Source organism: Diorhabda carinulata, chromosome X (assembly GCF_026250575.1).
Source record: "Diorhabda carinulata isolate Delta chromosome X, icDioCari1.1, whole genome shotgun sequence".
Taxonomy (NCBI): Eukaryota; Metazoa; Arthropoda; class Insecta; order Coleoptera; family Chrysomelidae; genus Diorhabda; species Diorhabda carinulata.
Genome location: NC_079472.1, coordinates 66,214,403 through 66,238,955, shown reverse-complemented (window position 1 = coordinate 66,238,955; position 24,553 = coordinate 66,214,403). Strand labels below are relative to the sequence as shown.

The 24,553-nt window shown below is 33.3% G+C and overlaps 2 protein-coding genes across 3 annotated transcripts in view; both read right to left on the bottom strand.

Annotated features, from left to right (window-relative positions):
- The window catches only part of LOC130902233 (uncharacterized), a 384,279-nt gene that overhangs the window by 265,411 nt on the left and 94,315 nt on the right, over nucleotides 1-24,553 (bottom strand). The window contains exon 2 of one of the 2 annotated variants that reach the window (XM_057814189.1): nucleotides 6,879-6,913. The exons of the other annotated variant lie outside the window; for it this stretch is intronic. The gene's annotated coding sequence lies outside the window, so the exon portion shown is untranslated. The remainder of the gene's footprint in view (nucleotides 1-6,878; nucleotides 6,914-24,553) is intronic. 2 annotated transcript variants of the gene reach the window in all.
- On the bottom strand, nucleotides 21,463-22,458 carry LOC130900581 (keratin-associated protein 10-11-like). Its single transcript, XM_057811279.1, has one exon. It carries the CDS (start codon nucleotides 22,456-22,458, stop codon nucleotides 21,463-21,465), a length of 996 nt encoding a protein of 331 aa, XP_057667262.1.

Genomic DNA, 24,553 nt, shown 5'->3' with positions numbered 1-24,553 from the left:
GTCAGTATCCGAGTCTCAGAATTACATTGTAGATGTATGTTAGCATGACTATTGCTTTTTGTGGCAATTCTATCAGCATTTTGGAGATTATTAGGTCTCGGATAATGTGTAACAGTCTTGATAAATTTTGAAAATCATACCATGAAGTTAGTTGTAAAAAAATCCCGGGGCTTGTTGTAACGTGTTACAACATGCTCCAAGTTATGATGTAGATACCTATTTTTTTTTACTTTTCTTCTAGAATAAGAGGGTATGAAAAAAATAAGAGCGCGCAACACAAAGGCAAGAAGTGTACGAGTTAGAGGCAGCTGAAGTTTTAGAAAAAAAGGCAGTAATCAATTTCAACATTCAAAAATGTTTCTTTTCTTTTTTCTATTCTAAACTTTTGTTCGATGTACCTATATATTTCATCTACCATCTTTGCTGTCTCCTTTTCCATTTCTTAAATGTTTCGCATTAGTTTTTAGGCAGTTGGATATTTTTTATGGTTGATTTTTTTTGTTTTATATAATTTCTCGATAGTTTCTTGACACAATTCAAATATTCGTATCGTTCAAAGTTCATTTATCTCAATTAGTTTGAAAAAATTCCTCGCAACGTGCCGTTTCAAATATTATATGGTGTGTCAAAATACTGTGTGTTCCATTTATTAATGTTCGATAACAATATTACGAGACCAGAGATATAATTATAAAATGTACCAAAAATGGAACGGCACAATGTTTTATCATATTGATTGGAATAACGAAGTTTTATTTAGCCAAATTCGATTCGTTTAAGCCTTTGAGTGTAGAATAAATCATTGATGTGGGGTGGAGATCCATTTGAATGAGTCAATGAGAGCAAAAATAATATTTATATCGTTCTGGGATTTTTTTATTATCATTTCATGTGATGGTTGGAGGATTTGCCATGAGAAATAACAGATTACTAGCAAAAATTGTTTATTTAGAAATAAAACGCATAAGGATGATTGATTTTCGATAGAAAAGAGGTCATTATTTTTGCAAGCCATTGAAAAATTGACATTTTTTTATTATTTAGTCGCACTCTGTATATCCATCAACTGTATGTACCTTGACAGACCAATTGGAGGTAACCGTTGAATCTAAGAATTTATTTTCTGTTGGTAAACAGAAGACGATTCGGATATACAGTTAGTATCGAGGAAGCATTGAGAATTTCAAGTGGATCCCTAGATTCAGAAGAGTTTCGAAAAGTGATTTATAACGTTAAGAAATTGGAAAATCGTTCGAAATATTTTAGTAGCTATCTGTCAGGGCATAATTGTATAATTCAGTACTAAAAATAATGAGGAATTTTTTTCACTATCAAGTAACTTCAAACTTTTGTTCGTATTTACTTGTCTAGAAGTAACCGAATTTTCTTAATTTCATTCCGTTGATAATGAATTTTTGTTCTATCCTCTATTCCATTTACATAATCTTGAAATTATCCTAATATTCCAGTGAACGATAAGCAATCGTTCTATTTCTGATATTAATGCTAACGAGTTCTTAAAATGGACCAGCACGTTTTTAATCAACAAGTTTACTTTGTAAATGTTTGTTATTATATAACAGAAAAGTTATCAGAAGTTCATAGCATTTTTGACTTCAATCACGTAATGAATTCATAACACCTATCCATCGTAACCATTTCGATAGTGCATTCCTTGAGACTGAATTATGATGATCTGAAGAGTTTTCTGGAATGCGGCTTTTCCAGTGTACTTTCTTAATAGAAATCAAAAAATTGTCATAAGATATATAGCTTTAGTTTGAAGATATCGTCACTTTAATTCAATATTGATAAATGCTGCTTGGTAATTTTATATGGACAGAAATGCAAAATCTTGTTTAATCAACTTGGAATAATTTGTCAATGGATTCAAGAAATATTGGAGAAAAAACAGAGAAAACTATGAGAATTCCTATAATGTGGACGGATAGAACCATCGTTTTACGAAGCAGAAAAGAAAAACAAATATCGTAGACAAAGTAGTGATTGAATTTGAAATAACTCGAAAACATTCCCTTCCAGTAATTATGGGGGTTATATATTATGTCTACACATTAACATGAAAACTATATTTAGAAAATTACTACCTAAATAGTTCAGATTTTGAACTGTTTTCACCTGAAAAAATGGAACAAATAATTTACCAGCAAGATTGAGTACAAGCCCAGAATCTATAATGGCCGATTCTATTATTATATTTTTCATAATGAACTTTTTTCAGATAGTCCGGATTTTGAACAGCTGGATACATTTTTGGTAATGATGGAAGTCTTCGAATTAATAAGAATAAAATAAGAGCAGGAATTTATGAACGGCATCAGAGATATAGTGATGCAGTACCAACTAGTTTGTTATTATATTCATTCAAATATTCAACTGATTTCCGTAGCCTAAAGAAGTACCACTGAATTATTCAAAGCGCTGCGGAGCCCCGGTTATAATAATTGAATTTTTATCAAGCAAAACATTATAAGTATCAAATATACAATAAAATGTTTGAAATAAAAACTGGAAAAAATAGTCTCCTGGAAGGGTGAAAGGACAAATCTTGTCTTTGTTCTGTAGTCACCCCTTAACTCGCTTTTTTAGTGACTACGTACGATCCCACAGAGTCTTCGAGGCAGTGTATGGTTAACTTCTCCACATATTGGTTTCCATCGAACGGCGCTTGTTGATTTTCGTAGATTACGTTCGGTTTTAGATTGGGGATCTTGCTTATACGGTAGATGACATCATTGATTCTTTTCTTGATTAAGTATGGAGCTTCCCAGGATTTTTGACATCGGATTGTGAAACAATATTTTGTCTCCTTCCTTTCTCCTCCTCCTGATCACAGATTTCCTAGAACCCGTGGATCTCGAAATTTTCTCTTGTCTGTGGTCTTTCAAGGGCACATATCAGTTAATGAACTCTTCCACCATTACCTCAGCGACAGTCGTGGCCTCTTTACTCAGGATCGCGTAAATGGTTCCAGCGTTATACTGTTTCATGAATGCCTCTCTCTTTAGGTATGGTCCATCACTCTTAGCAAAAGTTGTCTATTTCTCACACCAGTCCTTCACATCGTCGGAACTGTTCATCCAATAAAACACCTCACGGATTCGCTGTAGGGTTTTCTTCAGTTTCAAATGACGTCCCTATAGACTGCCGTGTAACTTCTCCAGTACCTCAGCTACTCTCCTTCTCGAGAGGACTAGCTGAATTTTCTTCTCGGAACCACTATAGTTTTCAAGGTTCCTTTTTACCAGGTCTTTCTAGGAGTCTCTCTGAGCTCAATATGCCTCATGTACAATTGCCGGGTAGTTCGCTGGTTTTCTTTCTTCAATTGCCAAATCATTTTTAGGCGAGGATCTTTCTCTCAATATCCTCTGACCACTATAGTTCTTGAAACTACAACCTAGATTTCGGCTTGTTGTGGTGGGAACACAGGACGTCTGTATTTAGTTGGTTGACACCAGCGCGATGTTCGAAATAAAATTGTATTTTTGAAGACGTTAAATCTATCTAGTGATCATGTCCTCGGGATTCTGCATCAACCACTTGTGTGCTGCATGCATAAAAAAGGTCATAAAAGATGTAAAAACAGCTTATAAAACCAATCCAAATTCTTGTTGCTTTATAAAGACTGGCAATTTGTATCGAACAGGGCGGGTTTCACGGTCTGTGTTTGTTGGTGAGCTTGTTTGTTCGTAACTTCGACAACCTTACCCATTATATTAATTATAATATTGGTATTAATTAATATTGGTATTAATTCACATAAAACACAATATTTAATGGAAAATACTGGTATTATTCCGAAAAAAGTGTCAAGCTCGATCTACGAGAAATATGGATCAAAGCGCCCCACGCTTTTTTTCACAATAATACAAGTATTTTTTATTCATTTTTGTTTTAAGCTTATTATTATTATTATCATGTAATACTAGATCAATAATATCTGTTTTGCGATATTTCTGATCGATTTGGGAGTATTTCTCTTTGAATTGAGAGTGGTAATTGGAGACTAATTCCTTTCTATAATTTCTCCAGTATTTCTAGTAATATCTGGTTTTCGTAGCATGATTATTTTACTCAATCTCCAGCAGGATTCTTGTTTGAACCTTATAACTAGAAGAAAAGAAAATGTTCTCGATTTTATGCCTCTTCTTTCTCAAAATTAGTCTTTATCGATAGAAAACTAGAGAAGTCAAAATGTCTAATTTTATCTATCTTTAAAAAATTATTGAAAAAACTAATTTTGAAAAAGAAGAGACCTAGAATCATGAACATTTAGAAGCATAAACATATTAAAAGGTCTCAGAGATAAGAAATTAAAGAAATATTTAATTACATACATTGTGTTAGATTTATATTTGGTTCTTTTTTTTTCAGCGTTACAAGGGGAATGTCTTCTGGTTGGGTATAACCTATTATTAATAATACTCCTATAGCTTTGTTAAGTGGGGTGGATGCAACAATACGAATAATGTTCAAACGATGTGCTTTTTGATTATCATCCCCAGCCCTCTCTACTTGGATTGATTCAATGAATGGAATATATGTAACTCACGCTCAATTTTTACAGTAGCTGGTTTATAGGGAGTTCACTTCATCTACTTCTTGCTGTTCTTAATTACCTCTAGTTCAAGTCTTCCGTGTATAAGGCTCAAATTCCGTGTTGATCATTTCTATTTTTTGTCTGTTTTGTCTGATTGGGTAATTCAGTTTTCTGTATTTTCAGTGTTTTCTTCACCATTCGTGAAAATTATATATCTTGAATTGCTGGAGGTGAAGATATCTAATCTATTGTCGTCTTTTCTCCTTCACCTTCTTTGTATCTCTTTTATTATTATGCACCTCATCTCTTACTTCTGATATCTTTCCTAGGTACTATTCAATATTAGTACTTTATTTTTTCCCAGTTTTCTGTAACGGTGCTGGATATTTTCATCTGTTATTTTATAATAATATTTGAATTCCCGGTTCGAATTGTTAACTGTTAATTTAAACAGTTTTCCAATTTTAAGATCATTTTCGTATTAAAGTTGGTTGAATATAATCAATAAGCTCAAATTCCTATTTTTATGAATATATTAAGAATTTTAACTAGCAAACAAATGAGCGAATTGAGTTGAGAATAAGCTGCAAAATTCTATGCCTTGTTGCATTTGCCCGAGTATTTGATTATCAAATGTTCTTCTCACTGAAATGATAACGCAATGAAATAGATTTTGATCGAACATCAATTACAAATTCGATATTTTTCATTATTTACTTTGCAAAAGAGATGGCTTCAATACTAAATGATTTTCCTTACTGATGAATTTTTATTGTGAATCCATAAGTTCTTGAGATGGTTTGGAAGTATCCCATATTTGTATGTGAATTGTAAAGAAGTCTTTGCCAGCTATATTATGAGGGGTTTTTTTATTGGGAACGTGGCAAGGAAACACCAAAGTGGACTAACTTCAATATATTTTCCGAGCTTTCGAATATATCAATATAAAGCAGCTAGAAACATCTGTTAACCGTCTTTTCGTGTATATGAATCAAAGAGTTTATACAGATAGAGTATGCATGCCCATAAGTGGGAACATCCGCGGTTAGAAAGAGAGAGACGATTCGGTACGGTTGCTATTTCTCTCTTTCATAACGTAGTGCGCACGCGCGCAACGCTAGCATAACAGTCAAACTTTAACTTATCACAATTGTTAGCAGTATAGCTGCGAACCAAAGATTGTTGGGCTATATGTTTATTTAATATGACTATTAACTGTTGTCTGTGTAAAAAAGAATCAATACCTCGCAGATTCTAAATTTTGTTGTTGAGTTCGTCAAGAGGATTCATTTGTAGCAACATATCCGATCGAGTTTTAGAGTTGGGTCTGCGATGAATCTTTGGGTTTGATCATAATTGATCAAACGAGAATTCTCTAATACCTCTGAGTTAGAAGTTTCGCTTGTATGGGCAGGGGTAGGTTTTCATTACACCTTGCAGCTCATGAAATTTATTCTTGACCATTGTTTGCAGGTGGTCTTTAAAAGATTAGAGTGACTCTTGATTTCTTCATAAAAGTCTTCAATTTAGGACTCTTTCAACTCACTCAAGGAGGCTGTCAACATATTGTGGATGAAGACTTAAAGAAAAGTTGAAATGTGAAAATTTATCTTTTTTTTAAAAATTTAAAAAAAAAAACTAATTTTGAAACAGAAGAGACCTAAAATAAAGAACATTGCAATGTTTTCAACTCAGTTTCAGTGAATCCTATATACAGATAGTTTCATATGAAACTATTCGTTACAAAGACCATCGCATTGGCGACACTTCGCACAATAAGACATTTTCAATCAATTCATTAAAGCTAGTCCAGTTGACTGATACCCAAATCTATAAATATGTAAAGAACCTTTAAATTAAAATTGTTTTTACAAGATTGATTATTTATGTAAATTGAAACATGCAGAGATGTACCTCGGTTCTTACAGGCTCCAGTACGTGTTATAAATTTACTAATTAGAGTTTTAATATTTTTCTTAAATACTCAAAAAATTCACTTTTAAACAAAGAAACAAAGGGGAACTAACTGATACCCACTAATTCCCCCACTCAAAATAACGATATTGGTTTCAAAAATGGCTTATTAAAAATTTTTGATGAATAAATATATACATTTTCAGTTTATAAAATGGGTGAATGAGAAAATGGAATAATTGAAGTAATAGTCTTGAAATAAACGCAGTCAGAATATTCTGTCAAGAACACATCGAATATAAATATTTCATAAACTATTTGTGCATATATTTCTTCCAAGATTTGGCAAGAAAATCAAAAATCTATAATGTATATAACGTTCGTAATAATGAAAATCACTCACCACAGGAATGGTAATCGTAAGAACCGGTAACATACCTAGAAATTAGAAACAAAAATGTAAAAGATAGTAAAAATCTAATAAATTAAGCAGCAGAAGCTTTTAATGTTGGCTTATTTTTCATAACAGACACATGCTGAAATCACTTCAGTATAACAAACAATTGAAATAGTAATCACTCTGATGTTGTATATATTAGATCTTGAACTTGTCATCGATTTCACAATAGTGATAGTTAAGAGTCAGAAGTCAATTAATTCAGTTAGTTAAGCAGGCCAATTCATTCACTCATCCAATATGCACAGCTTTGCTTTTAAGAAATTACTAGACCGACATCTAACAGAAAGTGCAGATTCCGAAGATTCATTGACTATGCGCATATTATGGAAGCAGTCACCTCTTAAGCCCAATGTGCCAGTAATCCAATGAATAAATCAGATTAATTATTATCCTCAAAACAGTGGTTGACGTATAGAGTGTCTTCATCTTAAGAATATACGACGATTTATTGATATCTAGTTAGCCTAGACCAGTTCCATGCATAAACAAAATATTGCGTTACCGTTTGGCCTCAAGCATTCAAAAAAGTTAAGAGGTAAGCAGATTTGCGAAGATATGTTTGATACCCTTGGTGATCAAGAGGTAAATTTTCCATTGAAGATGATGACCGATCGGGAAGGCCAGTTTCTGTGTCAGTCCCCGAAAATATCGATGCAGTTCATGACATGTTTTTATCAGACCGTCGAATTGGACTAAAACGGATATCTGAAGCACTGAATAAGAACGCTTTCATCAATTTGGACATGAGAAAAAGTGCTGCAAAATGGAACCCCAAATGTTGACCCAAAGCGTGCAAGGGTAGAAACATCGCTTTCGATCTGTGTTCGATTTGAAAACGATGTAGAATTCTTAAACCGAATTGTTACTACTATTACTATTGTTGAGACCTGGGTACACTTCTACGATACAGACACAAAGCAACAATCGATTGAATGGCGACACTCTGGTTCTCTACGACCTAAGAAGTTTCATATTCAAAAATCTGCTGGAAAATTTCTTGCTTCAGTTTTTTGGAATTGCCGTGGAGTAATCATGCTTGATTTTTGGATAAGGGTAGAACAATAACTGGAGATTACTATTCCACATTACTGACCACTCTACGGGAAAAATAAAAAGAAAAGACGCAGAAAGCTATCCAAAAGTGTTTTGATTTTGCAAGACAACGCCCCTGCACACAAATCTCATGTTGCCATGCAAAAATGTCGTGATTTAGGGTTTGAATTACTAGAACACCCCCCTTATTCACCAGATTTGGCTCCGTCCGATTATCATCTCTTTCCTCGACCGAAAAAAAGTTTAGAAGGTCATAAATTTTCTTCCAACTATGAGGTAATAAACGCTGTGGAGGTCTGGTTTCCAGAGCAAGAAGAAACATTTTTTTAAAGGTCTAGAGACATTGCAGGTTCGCTGTAATGAATTATTATTAAGAGGAGAATATGTTGAATAATAAAATATTTTGACATTGAAAATTTATTTGGTTCTATAGTAGGCTAAGAATTTCTCAATATATCCTCATAGAGATGGCGTGTTTTGAATAATTTTGAAAAATTACCGTAAGTTGTTTTAGAGTATCTCTTCAATTGAAATTATTATGTCTTTCCTATTTTTTTCTTTGAAATGACGTTTATCTGTGACGTCAGGCTCTCGTAAACACCCACAAATGACGTGGTTATTGTTCATTATAATCCTATAACCTATAATAATTAATTTTCATAATTATGTGCAATTATGATGAGTCCTAGCGTGTTTTTTGCAGTTTCTCGATGTGCTAATACATCAATAAAAACTCCAATAAAAGTTGTTTATTAACATTTCAATGGGGAAAATTGTGAGAAATTGGCTTAATCTAGCAAGGCGAGATCCTGCTGCTAGATATTCCAATTCGGTAATAAATTTCTGTGAAAACCATTTTGATATAAGTATCCAGTATCAATTCAGATATTGATTTATTGAAAATAATTCTGCGTAACTCTGACAAAAAATATTTATTACTATTTCTTTATTATAATCTCGTTCCAAATTTCATAGCTACACCCATGTATTTTAGAACCACCTTGAAAATTTAGTTCTTATTCTAGGTACCCAATAATATGGTTCATTATATCCAATACCATGTTATGGGTTCTGTGTCGCAAGTCCGAATGATATCGGATAGTATTCCGACACGGTTTGAATGTCCAACAGGAGTTACCTAAATAAAAATTATGATATCTTATGCTCATATTCTAACTATCTGGATAATAATTATTGAGAAATAGAGATCTTTTTATTTATTTTTAGATTCAGAACAAATAAAGAAACTACTGAAATAGCTACCACCTACCAAAAATCAGCTACGAGGGCTAATACTTGAGTTTTGAGATATTGCAACACTGACGTTAATATGTCAAATCTGTCATTGCTGTCACAATTTTTGACATTTTTAATGTCAAACTAGTGCTATTTTCGTGTCATAATTTTTTATGACTGCGACGTGGATTAAACCAACAACAGTGTGCCGATGAACTCACTTTGACTTTTACTGATAAACACCATCTCGAGCCAACGAATTTCAATGATTTTACGAATGGATTCGTGGTCGCACTTCGCCACAGGATGAATTCTGTGAAGGTCGTGCAAAATCTGCTGTTGTGCCAGAAAACATAGTATAAACTAATATTACAAGAGCGTCATATGAAATACCGTGAGATTGAGGAATACTTGCGCATTAGTTTTACTAGAATACATTCAATATTGTATAAACATTTGGATTGCAAGAAGATTTGTTCGCGTTCTAAACCCCATAGTTTCACAATCGCTCTTGTCGATTGGTGTAAAGAAATGCTGAACAAATTCAATCGCCGTACTTCAAAAGACTCGTCTATAAAATTTCGACAGGCGACGAATCACGGACCTATGCGTATGAACCCAAATCTAAACAACAATCGACTGAATTGGTGTTTCAAGACAAAAGTTGTTCAGGCACGAAGCACTACCAATGTTCCATTAGAGCAATGTAGAACGGTCAATGCTTGATAGTACACCACCATGTGTTTTCTAGGAGTGTTAAAAAAATCAGGGAAATCAAGTAGAAAACGAATCATGCTCCACCACAACAATGCGAGCTGTCATACATCAGTTCAAACAAAAAGTTTCCGAACAGTCAAAATATCGAATTGATGGGTCATCCACCGCCCATAGGCATCCAATGATTTCTTCGATTCCCACATAGTGAAAAAAACGAGGTCAACGTTTTTTTACAGTTGAAGAAGCGGTTGATGCGTTCAAATCACATATTTCGGAGGTATCTCAACGGGAATGGAAAAAATGCTTCGATAATTGGTTCAAACGCATGCGAAGTATATTGATCTTAATGGAAAATATTGTGAGAAACAATAAAGCCATATCCAATCATGAATATGATGTTTCTATCAGTCTATCTGAATACTCAAGTAGCAATTTCCGTAGTATATCACTGCAAGTGAATATTGAACACAAATTTAGAAGTAAATGTGTCCCAACTGAATATAAATGAGTAAATCAGTTAACTTCACCAATGCAACATTTTTGACGCAAAATTACAAGCTGTCGTGTTGCGGTACTAGGAGCATCAAGCCAATTGCTACCTTCAGAAGAAATATTCACCATTGAAGATGAATCTGGTAGTGACATTTCCTACACCCCATCTATACCTCAATGTAACAAACACACCATCATTAACACAATGTCTCCAGCTGAAGTCTACCTCAGGCTGTAGGGAAATAAGTGGAAAAATGAAAAAAGGAAAGTCCTCTAACCTACTTAAATACACAATTCATATAATGATGAAGAATCCACAGTCTTACATTGGATTACAATGTCTAAAACCTGTTGTTATCCATTAGATTCTATATATGAAAATCTGAATATCCCTAATTATTATCTCTTGCTATTTTTAAAGAAAATATGAGATAAATGAACCTTTAGGGGGCTTGTACATGATTTTGCGCTGACATCTACTTATGCAAGTAATAGTTATTTACGTTATAAGTCCGAGAAGTGATTTAGTACGGTACCATAAAGTGGAGATACTTTGTCAACCGGGGCAACATTGCTTAAAAAACTAAAAAATTATTTAATGTGAATCTGGCAACGCCGCTCTAGTGCAGTTGTTGGCAAAATACTATGCGATCAACAGGTCTTAGGCAGTACGAGTCCTGAGCTAGGCGCAGCAGATCTCATATATGAAAATTAGTAAGTAAAAATTTTATTTTGACTGTAAAATCATGTTGTTATGCTAAGGGTTGTATAATAGAAACTAATGAATCTTGAATTCTGGTTTTAACTTCACCTATTCCTGTGTATATGTGAGTCTGATATAAACAGTTTTCCAGATGCTGAATTTCCAATAATTTTTGCGGTTGGCAAAGTTGCCCCACATTGTGTTTTTTTATTAGAAACTGAATCGAAAATATAAAAGACAAGTGGGTGATAGGCGTTATAAAGGTTATACCGAAGAACATCTGCGTAGAGCTTTTCTATTGATTAGAAGTAAGCAAATGGGATGTACAGAAGCATTCAAAACCTTCAATATTCCTAGAAGAGCACTAGTAAATGAAGTTAGAAGGTCCTGTTGAAGCACCGAACACCAATCATGACAGAATTGAGAGTAATGTTAAAGGGTCATTTAGACAAATAAGGTGTCCGTCTAAAGAAGTTCAAAGACAATTTTTCTGGTGTAGACTGGTGCGAGAATTTTATCTAAAGACACAAGCATGAAAAAGCAAGAGCTGAGAAAACAGATGAGGGAATGAACAATTATTTTGATAATTTAGAAAGAAACATGGCAGGAATTCCACCTAGTTCCATCGTTAACTACGACGAAATTAATCTGACAGACGATCCTGGATCGTCTAAATGTGTTTTCAGAAAAGGGATTAAATACCCTTAAAGCATTATAAACTCAACAAAGTCCTCAATATCCGTCATGTTTGCTGCCATTGCAGATAGAACTTTGTTTGCCCCATAAGGTGGAGAGATTATTTGATTCCTGGTGTATCGGGGGACCCCCTTTATAATAGAGCCAACCAGATGGTTTGACCAGTACGCATTTGATGATTGGTTTACACAAATGGTTATACCTATCCTCAAATTCAACACACTTGACACAACCTTTCGATGTTAGCTCTTGAAAGTAGTTTGGCGCCGTATAATAACAATCTACAAAAACAAAAATCCCCGAGACAGTGCAGTAAACAAAAGCACTTTTCCTCATTTATTGAAAAAGCTCATTGAAGGAATGAAATTATAAGACGAACGAATCATTCAAAATGTACTCATGTTCCAGAGAGGAGGTTCTTAATAGAATGCTTAATAAAATATTTGATAGAACCAATATTGATATTAGCGAGACCTTGTTATATTCCCTTAATGAAAACAGAGCTTCTTTAAAAGCAAGCACACCAAAGAGAAAGAAAATAATAAGAATTGAACCTGGAAAATCTGTTATTATTCATACTGTTTCCGGTTTTAAACAAAAAGCAAAAAGATTATGAAATATGGAATGTCATATTTGAAAATTTCACTGAAAAACAGCTCCTTTGATTCTTCACAATCTGGCTTGTGTTTAATGGTTGATAGAGGTTTTAAACATGTGGAACAGTATTAACGTAAATAGGAAGTGCAACTTGTAACACCCCCAAGTGTCGTAACGGGAAGCAAGTTACCCGAAAGTGAAGTGAAGGAAGCAAAACAGAGTAATAGTTTGCGTATTTATGTAGATAGGGTTATTAGAGGCTTGAGAGAATTTAACATATTTAAGACACATGTATGTCTTAACACAAATTCTGTCAAAGTACTTATTGGGATTAAAAATGCTTTTATAAAATTGCCAGATTCTTTAATCAAATGAAACATGACATGCATCTTGTTTTTGTAAGCTATGTAGCAAGATCTATAATTAGTGATGAATTATGCTTGTATGTTATTTTGATTTTGGTTCAAACAGCTGATTTGGAAGTATTTTCTTTTGTTCAGAAGCTTTTGAGCATATAATAATAATTATATCAACTAATTTATCTTAAAAAATTGAAAAGAAGGAAAATATGTGTATTTAGTTGATTTAACAATATTTATTATTAATTTGTGTACCTAAGCTTTCAAATTTGTGAAATTCCAATACCATTCAGGGTTTATTAAGAAAATATATTGTAGATATATATCTAAAATAATTACACTCTAGATTTAAGATTTTTGTGAATCAATTGCATATTATGAAAACTTATATAAAAACCCTTTTCGACAATTATAAAACGTAAATAGACGAGTAAAATGTACCTGACTGTAAGTGCGTTTGGTTCAAGCAGGGTACCAGTGGTGAATTGAGCGCTTTTTGTACCCCATTCGTTTTTTTTTCTGTAAAACGAAATTTCAGAGCCAAAACCTTAAAGTAAAATAAATTCTTTGCAAATAAAACAAAAGGAAAAAAACATATCAACTCCAAAGTATCATAGTAGTCAGAATCGTCTGATCTAGAGTCATCATTTGATTGAATTATGAAGGTTTGTAGATAGGGTGATACCACATACTCATCTTCTTCTTTAATAAAATGTTCTCCTTATATAAACTCGGAATTGTCCTACGTATATCTTGAGTACCTTTGTCAACAGATTTCAGTTTTTCCTCACATGTTTTTCGGTTCTGCAGCAACCCCTTTCGTGACTACTCGATAAATGGAAAGCTTATCAACTCTAGTTGCTGAATATTCTCGTTTTTAACACATTCGAATATATTTTAAATGACTTCCTATGTTTGTATATCTAAATCTTTTTATTAAATTCATACCTGTCTTTATTATCACTACACTATGAAATTATGAATTAAATTAAAATCAGCAAGCCACTCCAATGCTTATCGCAGCTTTTCTGGTAGGAATATTCCGAAGAAATTGTGTACATACAGCTTCGGCCAATAGAAATGCATTTATGTTCACGATTCGATGTTTTCATTGGTAAACAGTGGAGACGATGAGTCCACGTGGACTGACGGTTTGTTAGTGCTTTACCGAATTTTATACGATATGAGTGCCGTGCGTATTTATGGAATATTGATTATTCCTCGCATAATTGTCTTCTGCAATTGATATTGGAAGAACTATATCAATATAGCGATAAATAATTGGGAGGAACTCGTCAATGCACAAAGGTGAGCAAAATTATGTTCAAAATTGTAAGAGAGATAACACATCATTGTAGAATCCCCGTCTTTCTCTTGAGCGTTCTGGTTATTCATTAATATTTCATATGATTTCCTATTACTGTGTTTGATTTTGAATTTGTGGGGATTTTGGAGCTCTAGGAATACAAAAATTGGTGAAGTGAATGCTGCGGTCATTTTAATTATATTATTAGCACGTATTCTGCTGTTATAGACTTGAAAGTGGTGTTATTGGAAGCCAAAGTACAGTTGAGTGTGTGTACATTTTAGAATATTAAAGTTGACTTCCTAACTTATAATGGTATTGAACTGTGTTGCATACAATTGCAATAATATGCATGACACAAACAAGGTTCTTTCTTTTCGTACGTATACGGATGAAAGCCATACGCAGGGAAAATTGAGATCCGTCGAGAACTAGTAGATTAATCAACATATCAAAATACGTCACGGAATCTCGAAAGAAACCAGCACGACGAGTAATATTTTGAACGATTTTCGATAAGGTTTATTTATTGATTGCAACGTTCCAATTTTTTTGAGGTCACTGCTGGATATTCAGAACCAGTGGATCTAGATTCTAATTTTCCATCTACATCTGCAACAGTGCCTAAAACTTTTATTGATAGTAAAGCCCAAATTGTGAAAATTATTCTACAGTTTCATTTATAAAAAGAGAAGTGAAGAAGACATTGCAACAAAAAATCAAAAACAGGAACGTTGAAATTTTAACTATTAAAGATATAATCAGAGAAATATATAAGAGTGGATCTATTAATGCAAAATTAGAAGAGGTTTTGAAGAAATATTTTGGGGATTAATTTACTGGTTATGATTTTACTACATGATATTCGCCTTTGTTACGGAAATGTTTTCGGCCAGTGAGCTATGGAATATAAATTAACCCGCTATAATAACAGATTGATAACTTGAAACGGTTTCAAAATTCATAATTTTTCATAATTCCATCGAATGCAACATGATATTGATCATCTGCGAATTCGCCAGAATCTAAAATTTTCATAAAATTCCCATAATAATTGTTTTCATATTTATATCATAAATTGAACATAAGCTTGACATCTATACATTTTCTAAAAGAGACAGTGACATTTAAAAAGTTTATCTGAACTCCCGAATACAATGCTTCAAAGTAAAAATGATGAAACACTAGATTTCTACAAACTTTTTATACAAGAGCCTGCCAGGATATTTGTCGGAAACAAACAAAACTGAAACTTTGTAAGGAAAGAAAAATTGGACATTGAGTTTGAAACAAAAAAGTTGAGATTCTTCAACAAACTTTGTTGTTTCGTTTTTCACAATAGTATGTTTATATTTAAAAAACACTGAAAAATACATTCTAAATATTATACGACATTATTATCTTTATTCTGCCGGGTCAGCTAATTAGTTTAGAAAAGACATTGTTTAGCTGACAGTACATGAATAACACACAGCAAGAAAATTAACGAACACAATGTAGTTAAGAGAAAAACCTGGAAATTATAATCAAATCCAAAAAAGGCAAATACTACCAATATTAACCTAATTGTGGGTGAAAAAGGGCATATATTCGCTATATCATATTCAATAATGATAACTCCGTTTCCATTTAACTCATTTTTGCAAACTGAGTCGTTTCCACCGAAACGATAATAATTATTTTGACGTAACCTAATTGGTAACATACATGAAATATTGGATACGAGTATGCAGTTTCAATTGATGATTAATAAAAGTACTCAAATCAACCCAGGCAAGGGTAAAAGTTTGTATGTACTGCAGAACAGACAAACCTAACAATGGAAACTCAAAGATTCTTCCATTATAGGGCATTAAGAAACCAATTGAACGAACCGGTGTTTTTGTTATAAATAGGAATACATCTACAAAGAATAATTTGATAAAAATATACATGGAATTCAATAACTATTTAAACAATGAGGAGCAATTTGAATAATTGAAAGACTTAATAGAAACAGTACATACTCATACCAAACTACATATCGATATTTTTTTCCTGTTCGAAAATATCTTCAAACAAGTGTAAATTGATAAATTAATAGGATCATCAAATTTAATTTAATTTAATAATAATTTTATCCAAAGACAAAGGTCAAGTAAGGTACTCAGGCTATCCATCTATTGAGATATGAATCAACCATAAAACCTCTTCGAACTAATTCGCTGGACACCCATAATAGTGGAACAGCATGGACTTGAGCATTATTTGATCAAGGTATCGTACCATACATTTATATATCGTCCTTCCTTATGTTGCACCTCGTGCATCCAGTGGTTCACCGTACTTTAGACTACAATTTTATTCCATCAAAAAATAAAAGACAGCAACTGGCGGTTGTCAGTTATAATAATTAGCAACTGGTTTCAATAGTCCAATTTCTTATCGTACTCAAGCTTTGATGTATTGTTAAATGATATGAATGAAAATATCTGCACATAAGTTTACCTTCAGTCTCTAAAGACGATAACTTGATTATCGAAACGCGCGTTAGACTGTGTAATCGTGAGTGTTAGTGTTGTGGTAGTGTAAACAGTCTATTCAGCTTAAACGTTTGTTTTACTTTCTTCGAAGACACCTCTGGCACGATTTTAATTGAAAGAAAGATTTACTGTTATTATTAAATGGTACATTACTGTACGAAAAACTCTGCTTTTGTTAGTGCGTTTTGAGGATGTTATATTGCATATTAATTAATTTTATACTCTTCCAGAAATGTTGAGACATGAAGAAAGATGTCTATGTCTGTTTCATAGACTACGAGAAAGCCTTCGATAGTGTTAATAATGCCGTCCGTCTGATATTACTACAGAAAAAATGGTTAAACAAACAAGACATCGAGTTCATTGGAAATCTTTATTGGATCCAAGAAGCAATGGTTGGATATGGAAAAACGACATCAGAACCAGTGTATATAGAAAAGGGGGTACGACAAGGTTGTGTTTTGTCGCCAATATTGTTTAATATGTACTCTGTGCACATACTTGACCAAGAAATAGGCCATGACGAGGATGAAATAAAATTTAACGACAGGATATTAAACTGTATACGTCATGAAGACGACAAGGTTATCATTGCAGGCAATCCATTCAACGTCTAATCAACATAGTTATAGAAGAGGGAGGTCAACTAGGCATGAAAATTAATGTAACAAAAACAGAAGTAAGAGCCACAACAAGACTTCCAAACCCACAACTGATCACAAACATATTTTGGCAACTGCATAACGACAAATATAGACCCTGACGTTGAAGTAAAATCACCACCTTTCCTAAAGGTGAAAAACTTAACCTTGAACTTAAACTAAACAGATACCGTTATGTAAAGGCGTACGTGCTCTCAGTTCTCTTGTATGGGGCAGAAGCATGGACATTAAAAGTGGATACCATGAACAGACTCGAGGCTTTTGGAATGTGGATCTTCCGTAGACTACTAAAAATATCATGGACTTAACATATACCTAACGATGAAGTGCCTAGACATATGGGAAAGGAAAGAGAGTTACTTGCAACAATAAAGAGAAAAAAGGCCGTTTATCTGGACCACATATACCATAACAACAATATGATATATTTAAATTAATAATAGAAGGAAAAATTGAAGGAAAACATGGACCTGGTCCAGTCAAAATTCATTGTTAAAAAACATACGCGAATGGACTGGTATGAACAAATCATCTTTAATTAGCACCACTCAGCACCGAAATAAGTATGCCGAAATTGTCGCCAACCTTCATTAAATGGAGATGGCACCTGAAGAAGGAGGTTGTTGCATATACTCTAGCCTTAATGGCCGCTTGACATGATGTCAGTCAACATATAATGCGATGCAGAACGCAATATTTCTCACTTAAAAGCATGCACATACTTATCAAAAAACGAAAAGCAGACTTTTCCCAGTATGAAGCTCAGCCTCAGCTGATTGTTTATTCAGTCTAAGTTTCAATTTTAGAGAGCAATGAGTTTCTTTACTGCTGATATTACGTTTTTCAAATGTTTCTTCATCCATTCTTAACTAATTTTTCTGTTTTCTCGTCCAATTCTATAGCTAAACTGTCCATCAGACTCCAAAAGCAAAGCAGAGGCAGATATAATTATTGCCAGTGTTGGAGGTTAGGCAATTGTTTACTTTTTCTTTTGGAATTTTGATTAGAGGCAATTGTGAGAGACTTGAATAATGGCAAACGACGTACAATATTCCTCCATGTAATATTTTGATCTTGCAAGGAATTGCATGCAATTTCTTGCATGTTGTTTTGCATCATGTCAAGCGGCCTTAATAGTTGATTTCTCATGCAATCAAAATAAGTACATATCAAGCTAGATACATCGTTGTTTTTGGGAAATATCTTACTTTCAGTTCTAAAATAAATTTCGTATCTAATGTTGAAGAAATCGTGATAAAACCTGAAAAAAGATATTACTTAGATTGATAATTTGACCTATATAATATGTTGGTATTATTTCAAGGCTGACTAATTTTTATTTCTTTATATCTCAACACTCTTGACAAAATTTTCAATTTGAACATATTTTGACGGAGATAAAATAAAAAAGCAAGTAGTTTCTGGTATTTTGTTTTTAATTAGGTCTTCTTCCATAATCGGTGATCATATTTAATATTCCAAAGAAAACTAAAGTTAAAAAAATCAAACGGCGCCCTCTAGCGTGCATCTTACATTTAGAGAATCGGAGTTGCCGCTCTCCCTATTCCTCAACAAGTTTTTTTGATGCGAAATTATGTATTAAAAATCCTCTCATCACTTTATTTTATAGGTAGAGTGAAATTCTATAGTATTTATCATAAAAAATACATCTTCTCACATAATTTCCTCCAAGATAACTCAACGTAAATTCAAACCGTCATTCGCGCAAGTGATCTGAATATATAATATTTCCAAAACCTACATAAACACGAGTTTAACAGATTCAATCACCTGAACAGGATCATCATACATTGCGGATAATGCGAGACTAACATTTAGATTCATGAATTTTCCCATTACCATTACATCCACAATGTAACTATTCTAAAATTTATCACCTTCTTCCTCATTTTTAGCTTCTTCCCAGACAACGATCCCTAATTTGAAATACCTGAATTATCGACAAATCATTCGAGCACCAACTTAAAAGGAACGAAATGTATGTTCAAATTTATAAGAGCCAGGCGTTGAACACATTACCTCTACTTAGTATTTTTGAGGTTATGGTGGAATTTAGCTATTTCAAGAGTCCATTTCTTTTTGAGTTTAAACAACATTACTTGAGGAAAGAAAAAATAAGGGGAAACTTATAAATAACAAAGCCTTATTGAAATAATTACGATGTATACTAGATAATATATGATTGAATTTAAATGATGGAATTCCACGCAGATCATTACAGCTTCTCATAAACTACTCTACAAATTAATAAGAAAGACATTTCCGTCAACAACTCACTGAGCGGCGTCGGCAAAAAATCCATACAACTTGAACATTCAAAGATATTTAGCTTGTACGGAAAACGGTAATTAAGGGACCGGAAGACATCTAAACGGAAAGAACAAGTTTCTGTTGACATTATTGGGGACCATTGGATTGTATGTAACGCCTTTTCTCAATATAAGGCATGAACGCCTTAACGGAGCGGGCCTTGTACGATTTTCATTCTACTAGAATACTAGATGAATTACACTTAATTGGTTCACAGATTCTTAGCTGCAGAACTTAATCCATGGCATATGTAATGTAATCCACGTCGAAGTAATTTTAGATTGACTAGGGTGATTGCGTTATTGACATTTAAGTCGTTAAATAACAGTACCAAGAGAAACTCAAAAGCTCAATCAGGAAGTGAGTTTGTAGGTGACGCATCTCTAACAACGATAAAGAAGAGGATAGTACATTTCAACCTCTAGATCTTAGGGGGCATATTGATACCACGGTATATCAATGTAACTCAAAGCTAAATTGAAAAATTTTATCCAGGTCTGATTCTAATGAAGATAATTGAAGATTAGGAAGAAAATATCTTTCGAACTAGAAGAAATAGAACCAAATTGATGATTTACAAGTTCTACTAATGACTCCAATATTGAAGTTCAATCAATGTAGGGATAGTCTCTACACTCTAATAGCTTTTAGTGAAACTACAGAAGAGGAGAGACGTGGGTGGTATGGAATCAATGTTTTCTTCCCGCGCTTATTTTCTGAAGCCAAAATAGAACCGATTCTAGGAGCTAATAGACTAATACCTAATCACAAATTTGGATTTAGAGATCTGCATGCTCCGATAGAACAAGACTATCGAGTCACAAAAAAAGTGTAGAAATCTTTTGAAGATAAAGAATACTCTTCGAGTGCCTTTTCAAGCATTCGACAATGTCTGGCACGAGAGATTACCATACAAAATTAGGATGAATCTTCTCCACAACCTTTTGCTAATTCTTGAATCCTACCTACACAACATCCAAGATCACGTTACAACTTTATATCCAATTATGTCCACAAAGAAGTACAAATTTTGTGTTTTATGTTTATAGTTAATATTCCCATACACAACATAGTTATCAACGCAATATATACAGATGACACTGTTGTGCTAATATCCCATCAGGACCAAGCTATAGCCTCACTCAGAGTGCAGACTAAAGATATTAAGAAAACTAAAAAAGAGTGCAATATACCTCGGAATTCATTTGAACTGACGACTAAAATGGGACACACACATACTAACCAAGAGAAAGCAATTGGTTAACTGTAAACTGTAAACTCAGTTAACTGTACTTATTAATAGGTCAAATATCTCCACTAACAATCAACAACAAGGTGCTAATATACAAAATCACACTAAAATCAATTTGGAGTTATGGTATTCAACTATGGGGCACTGCATCCAACTCAAATATAGAAATTCTAGACAGATTTCAATCTAAAGTAAACAGAATTATTGTAAATGCTTCATGGTGTGTACCCAGCAACGTTATTGCTTCAAATTAAGTCGTATTAATTAAGACATATCTGACTTTTCTCACCTATCAACCTCTAATAAGAACTCCTGCCCGGAGAAGGCTTTGAAGGTATCTTCAGTGTGATCTGTCTGATAGATTCAAACGCCAAAGTGTTAAGTGATGATCTAAGTATGGAAATATACAATTATCAATGACATCATTACATCTGGAACAAAACGTTTGCTTTGCTTCAAATTAAAACACATGATACTAAGACATATCCATGTTGATCAAATAAATGATACATATTTAAAATGTAGTTGTAATAAAATACTTTTATTTTATCAACATCAACTAATTCTCTACTCTACTTATAGTACACCTTGGATTAAAGCATTATTGGAACACTGTCCACAAAGATGCTTCGGTAAATTTGTTTTTACATTTAAAATTATTTTTTTTTAACGGACATTTCGTAATTTCTCGTGGTTTCTTCAATTGTAGGCAAGGTAATATTGAAGGTTCACAAGCATCTACTCGACCTATTTCAGAAGAGGAGGAAGATTTAAGGCATTTCGCGTTATTCATAGTTTTGAAAACTTCAGTCATGAGAGGTGTCTTACATCCAGAGCAAGAACCGGGTATTTTACTTATTTTCTTCTTTATTGGCTTACGAACTTTGGTTAGCGATTCACAAGTAGAAACACCGTTTTTGGTACAATTACAAGCAGATTTGGAAACTTGGATACTTCTCTTTTTCTTTCTAGTTCTACATATACTCGGAGCAGATTCGTGAGAAATTGGCACACGTTTCAAGCAAGTACATCTTGATTTAGAAACGTTGGTACTCCTTTTCTCTTTTTTGCATTTGCATACAGTTGAAGTTGATTCATAAGGACTCGTCTTCTGGCTTTGACAAATACTACAACAACACTTCTTCCTCTTCTTCTTCTTCTTCTTCTTCTTTTTGGATTTGCACACAGTTGAATCGGATTCACAGGCGTCAGCTCGACAATCACGTACTTCTAGTTGCGGAGAAGAGCAAATAGGTTTACAATCGCTAGTATTTGAAGGTTTATAAATTGTAATTCTCAATTTAGATCCCATAGTCTCCACTTTGCAAGCAAAATTCGAATTAAGAGTCTTACACTCTGACTTACACATTTTCTTTTGTTGATTGGAACAACAAGGGCAGCATTTCTTACTTGGACAACATGGTTTACATTTCGGTAAACACTTTTTCTTAGGTTTACATTTACAACATACTTTGTTAGACATGGGTAGATATATAATTTTCGGAGGAGGTGGAGCTTTCGCGAAACATTCATCCAAACCGCAACGTTTAACAGTAGTGCATGGTTTTATGTCTTCTCCACAAGGTTGACATGACATAATTGGGCCACGTGGACAAGTTCTCCATTTTCCAACCTTCAAACATGGTTGATACCTCTGTAATGGGAGATTGAATGCTCGGAGTCGACATAATCTGCAAGGTTTGCGGGGTTGACAATGTGAATATATATTGTACATTTCTGAATGTATATCGATATCCAAGCGTAAAAATAATGACTTCCTTATCAATTTCTCTACCTAACCATTATTTAGTTCACATTTCTCTCTATTGTATCCTCGATTTTCCACTAAAATTTACTTTTTATTGATAGACATATTAGATTGTGTCAAAATATATTTTGACTCAAAAGAGTGAGGTTAAATATTTTTGACAATTTTTTAATCCATACCTTATAATTGGAAACGCTGTGTAGATGTCACTGTACCTGCCTTTCATTTTAAAATGTCGACCAAACAGTACAAAATGTAAACAAACAGGGGGGAAGTATAGTGAAAACTAGTTGAACAACAAATTTGTAACAATACAAAATAGTGATAGGTATTCCAAAATAAATAGGTTTCTGTTTCTAATTGCGATTAATCAAGGATTCAGTTTATTTAAATTTCTGTCTGAATACATTTTAATACGATTCACGTGTATGATAGTTTTCTAAAATCCCAAATGATAAATTCAACTTATTCTTCAAAAACAAAGTTTCTTACTTTTTTCTACTATATATTTTCGAGTATTGAATCGATAGTATTTCAGTTTTATGAAAACGATCATCGAAGAAATGCGAACAACAAACTAATGTGTTCGTTTCCCAATCATAATTTTTGAATTTGAATGTTTGCCAAATTTTGTTTTCAATTAAGTTTTGCTTTCATTTTTATTTGAGAAAAGAGGAGTTTATAAGTGGGTTAAGCTTTCTCATCAACTTTCTGTAACAACAAGAAACACGGCAATAGTCATTGAGATAAGAGATTAGTACTGCTCAACTAAATATTTTTAATATTTGAATGGAATGAGACCAAATTTGAGAGAACTCGGAAGAGCACTACAAATTGAAAAAAGTAGTGAAGCTTGAAAATATACTCAATGTAAGCAAATTAATTTCCACGGAAATATACTAGCTTCCACTTGTCCGGATTTCTATTATTAGAAAGAACATCGCTTTTCAGAATATTACACTGTGAAAATATGGTTTACGAATTTTTGCAATGGAACCCTAAAGTGTTCTCATCATACAATTAACCAATAATTGATACCCATATCAATTACAGAACTACTTATTGCATGTAGAGATAGAGGGAGAGAAATGCTTTATTGTTAAAAAATTGATACAGTTTGTAGACAAAAGCTTGTAAAAACGAAAAGACAAAATAACTTGATAAAGATACAAACGAAATAAAATTTCAACATATAGAAGAAAACTACAATATAGGTCGTTGGCAAAAAATAAAACAGTATGCAGCAAACTCGATATAGAATGTTATTATTAGAATAGAAGTCGTTTACAGAGTAGATGCCTTCAAATTATTACGGAATGCGGGAAGAGATTATATCGATTTTATTTCAATTGGCAAGTGATTGTGCATTTTTTTGCATTGTAAACTATTTAGCCCTTAACTAATTTTGAACGTAGAGTAAGTAGGTAAAGGTAGTGCTCCGCGTTATTAAGTGGATAGCCGTGCAACCATTTTTTTTGAAATTGGTGGTCAATGGTGGTGTTATTTAGTAAAAAAGGGTGCAATGTATTCTTATATGTTCAAACTTATATTTAACCACATATGTCTAGATAAGCTATGTCGTTTATAAACAGAAGAAACAAAATATGGCCTAGTACAAAGCCTTGGGGCACTGCATATTCTATTAGCTTGTAAGAAGACATCGTTGTATCAACCCTTACAAGCTGACTTCTGTTGGTGAGGTATGACTCAAATCATGCTAGAGGTGTTCCCCAAAAACCGTAGTACTGCAATTTGTTGCTCAAAATATTGTGATTAACACAATCGAAAGCCTCAGAAAAGTCACAAAAAATTGTTACAGTGGAGTGATGGCTGTTTAGGCTAGACTACACATTATTAAGGAGGGAGAATAAAGCATCATTTGTGCATTTGTTACTTAAGAACCCAATTTATGTGGAAGTAGTAT

Excerpts from the sequence above, each read along its gene's own strand:
- LOC130900581 (XM_057811279.1), bottom strand. The coding sequence starts at position 22,458 with ATGTCATGTCAACCTTGTGGAGAAGACATAAAACCATGCACTACTGTT.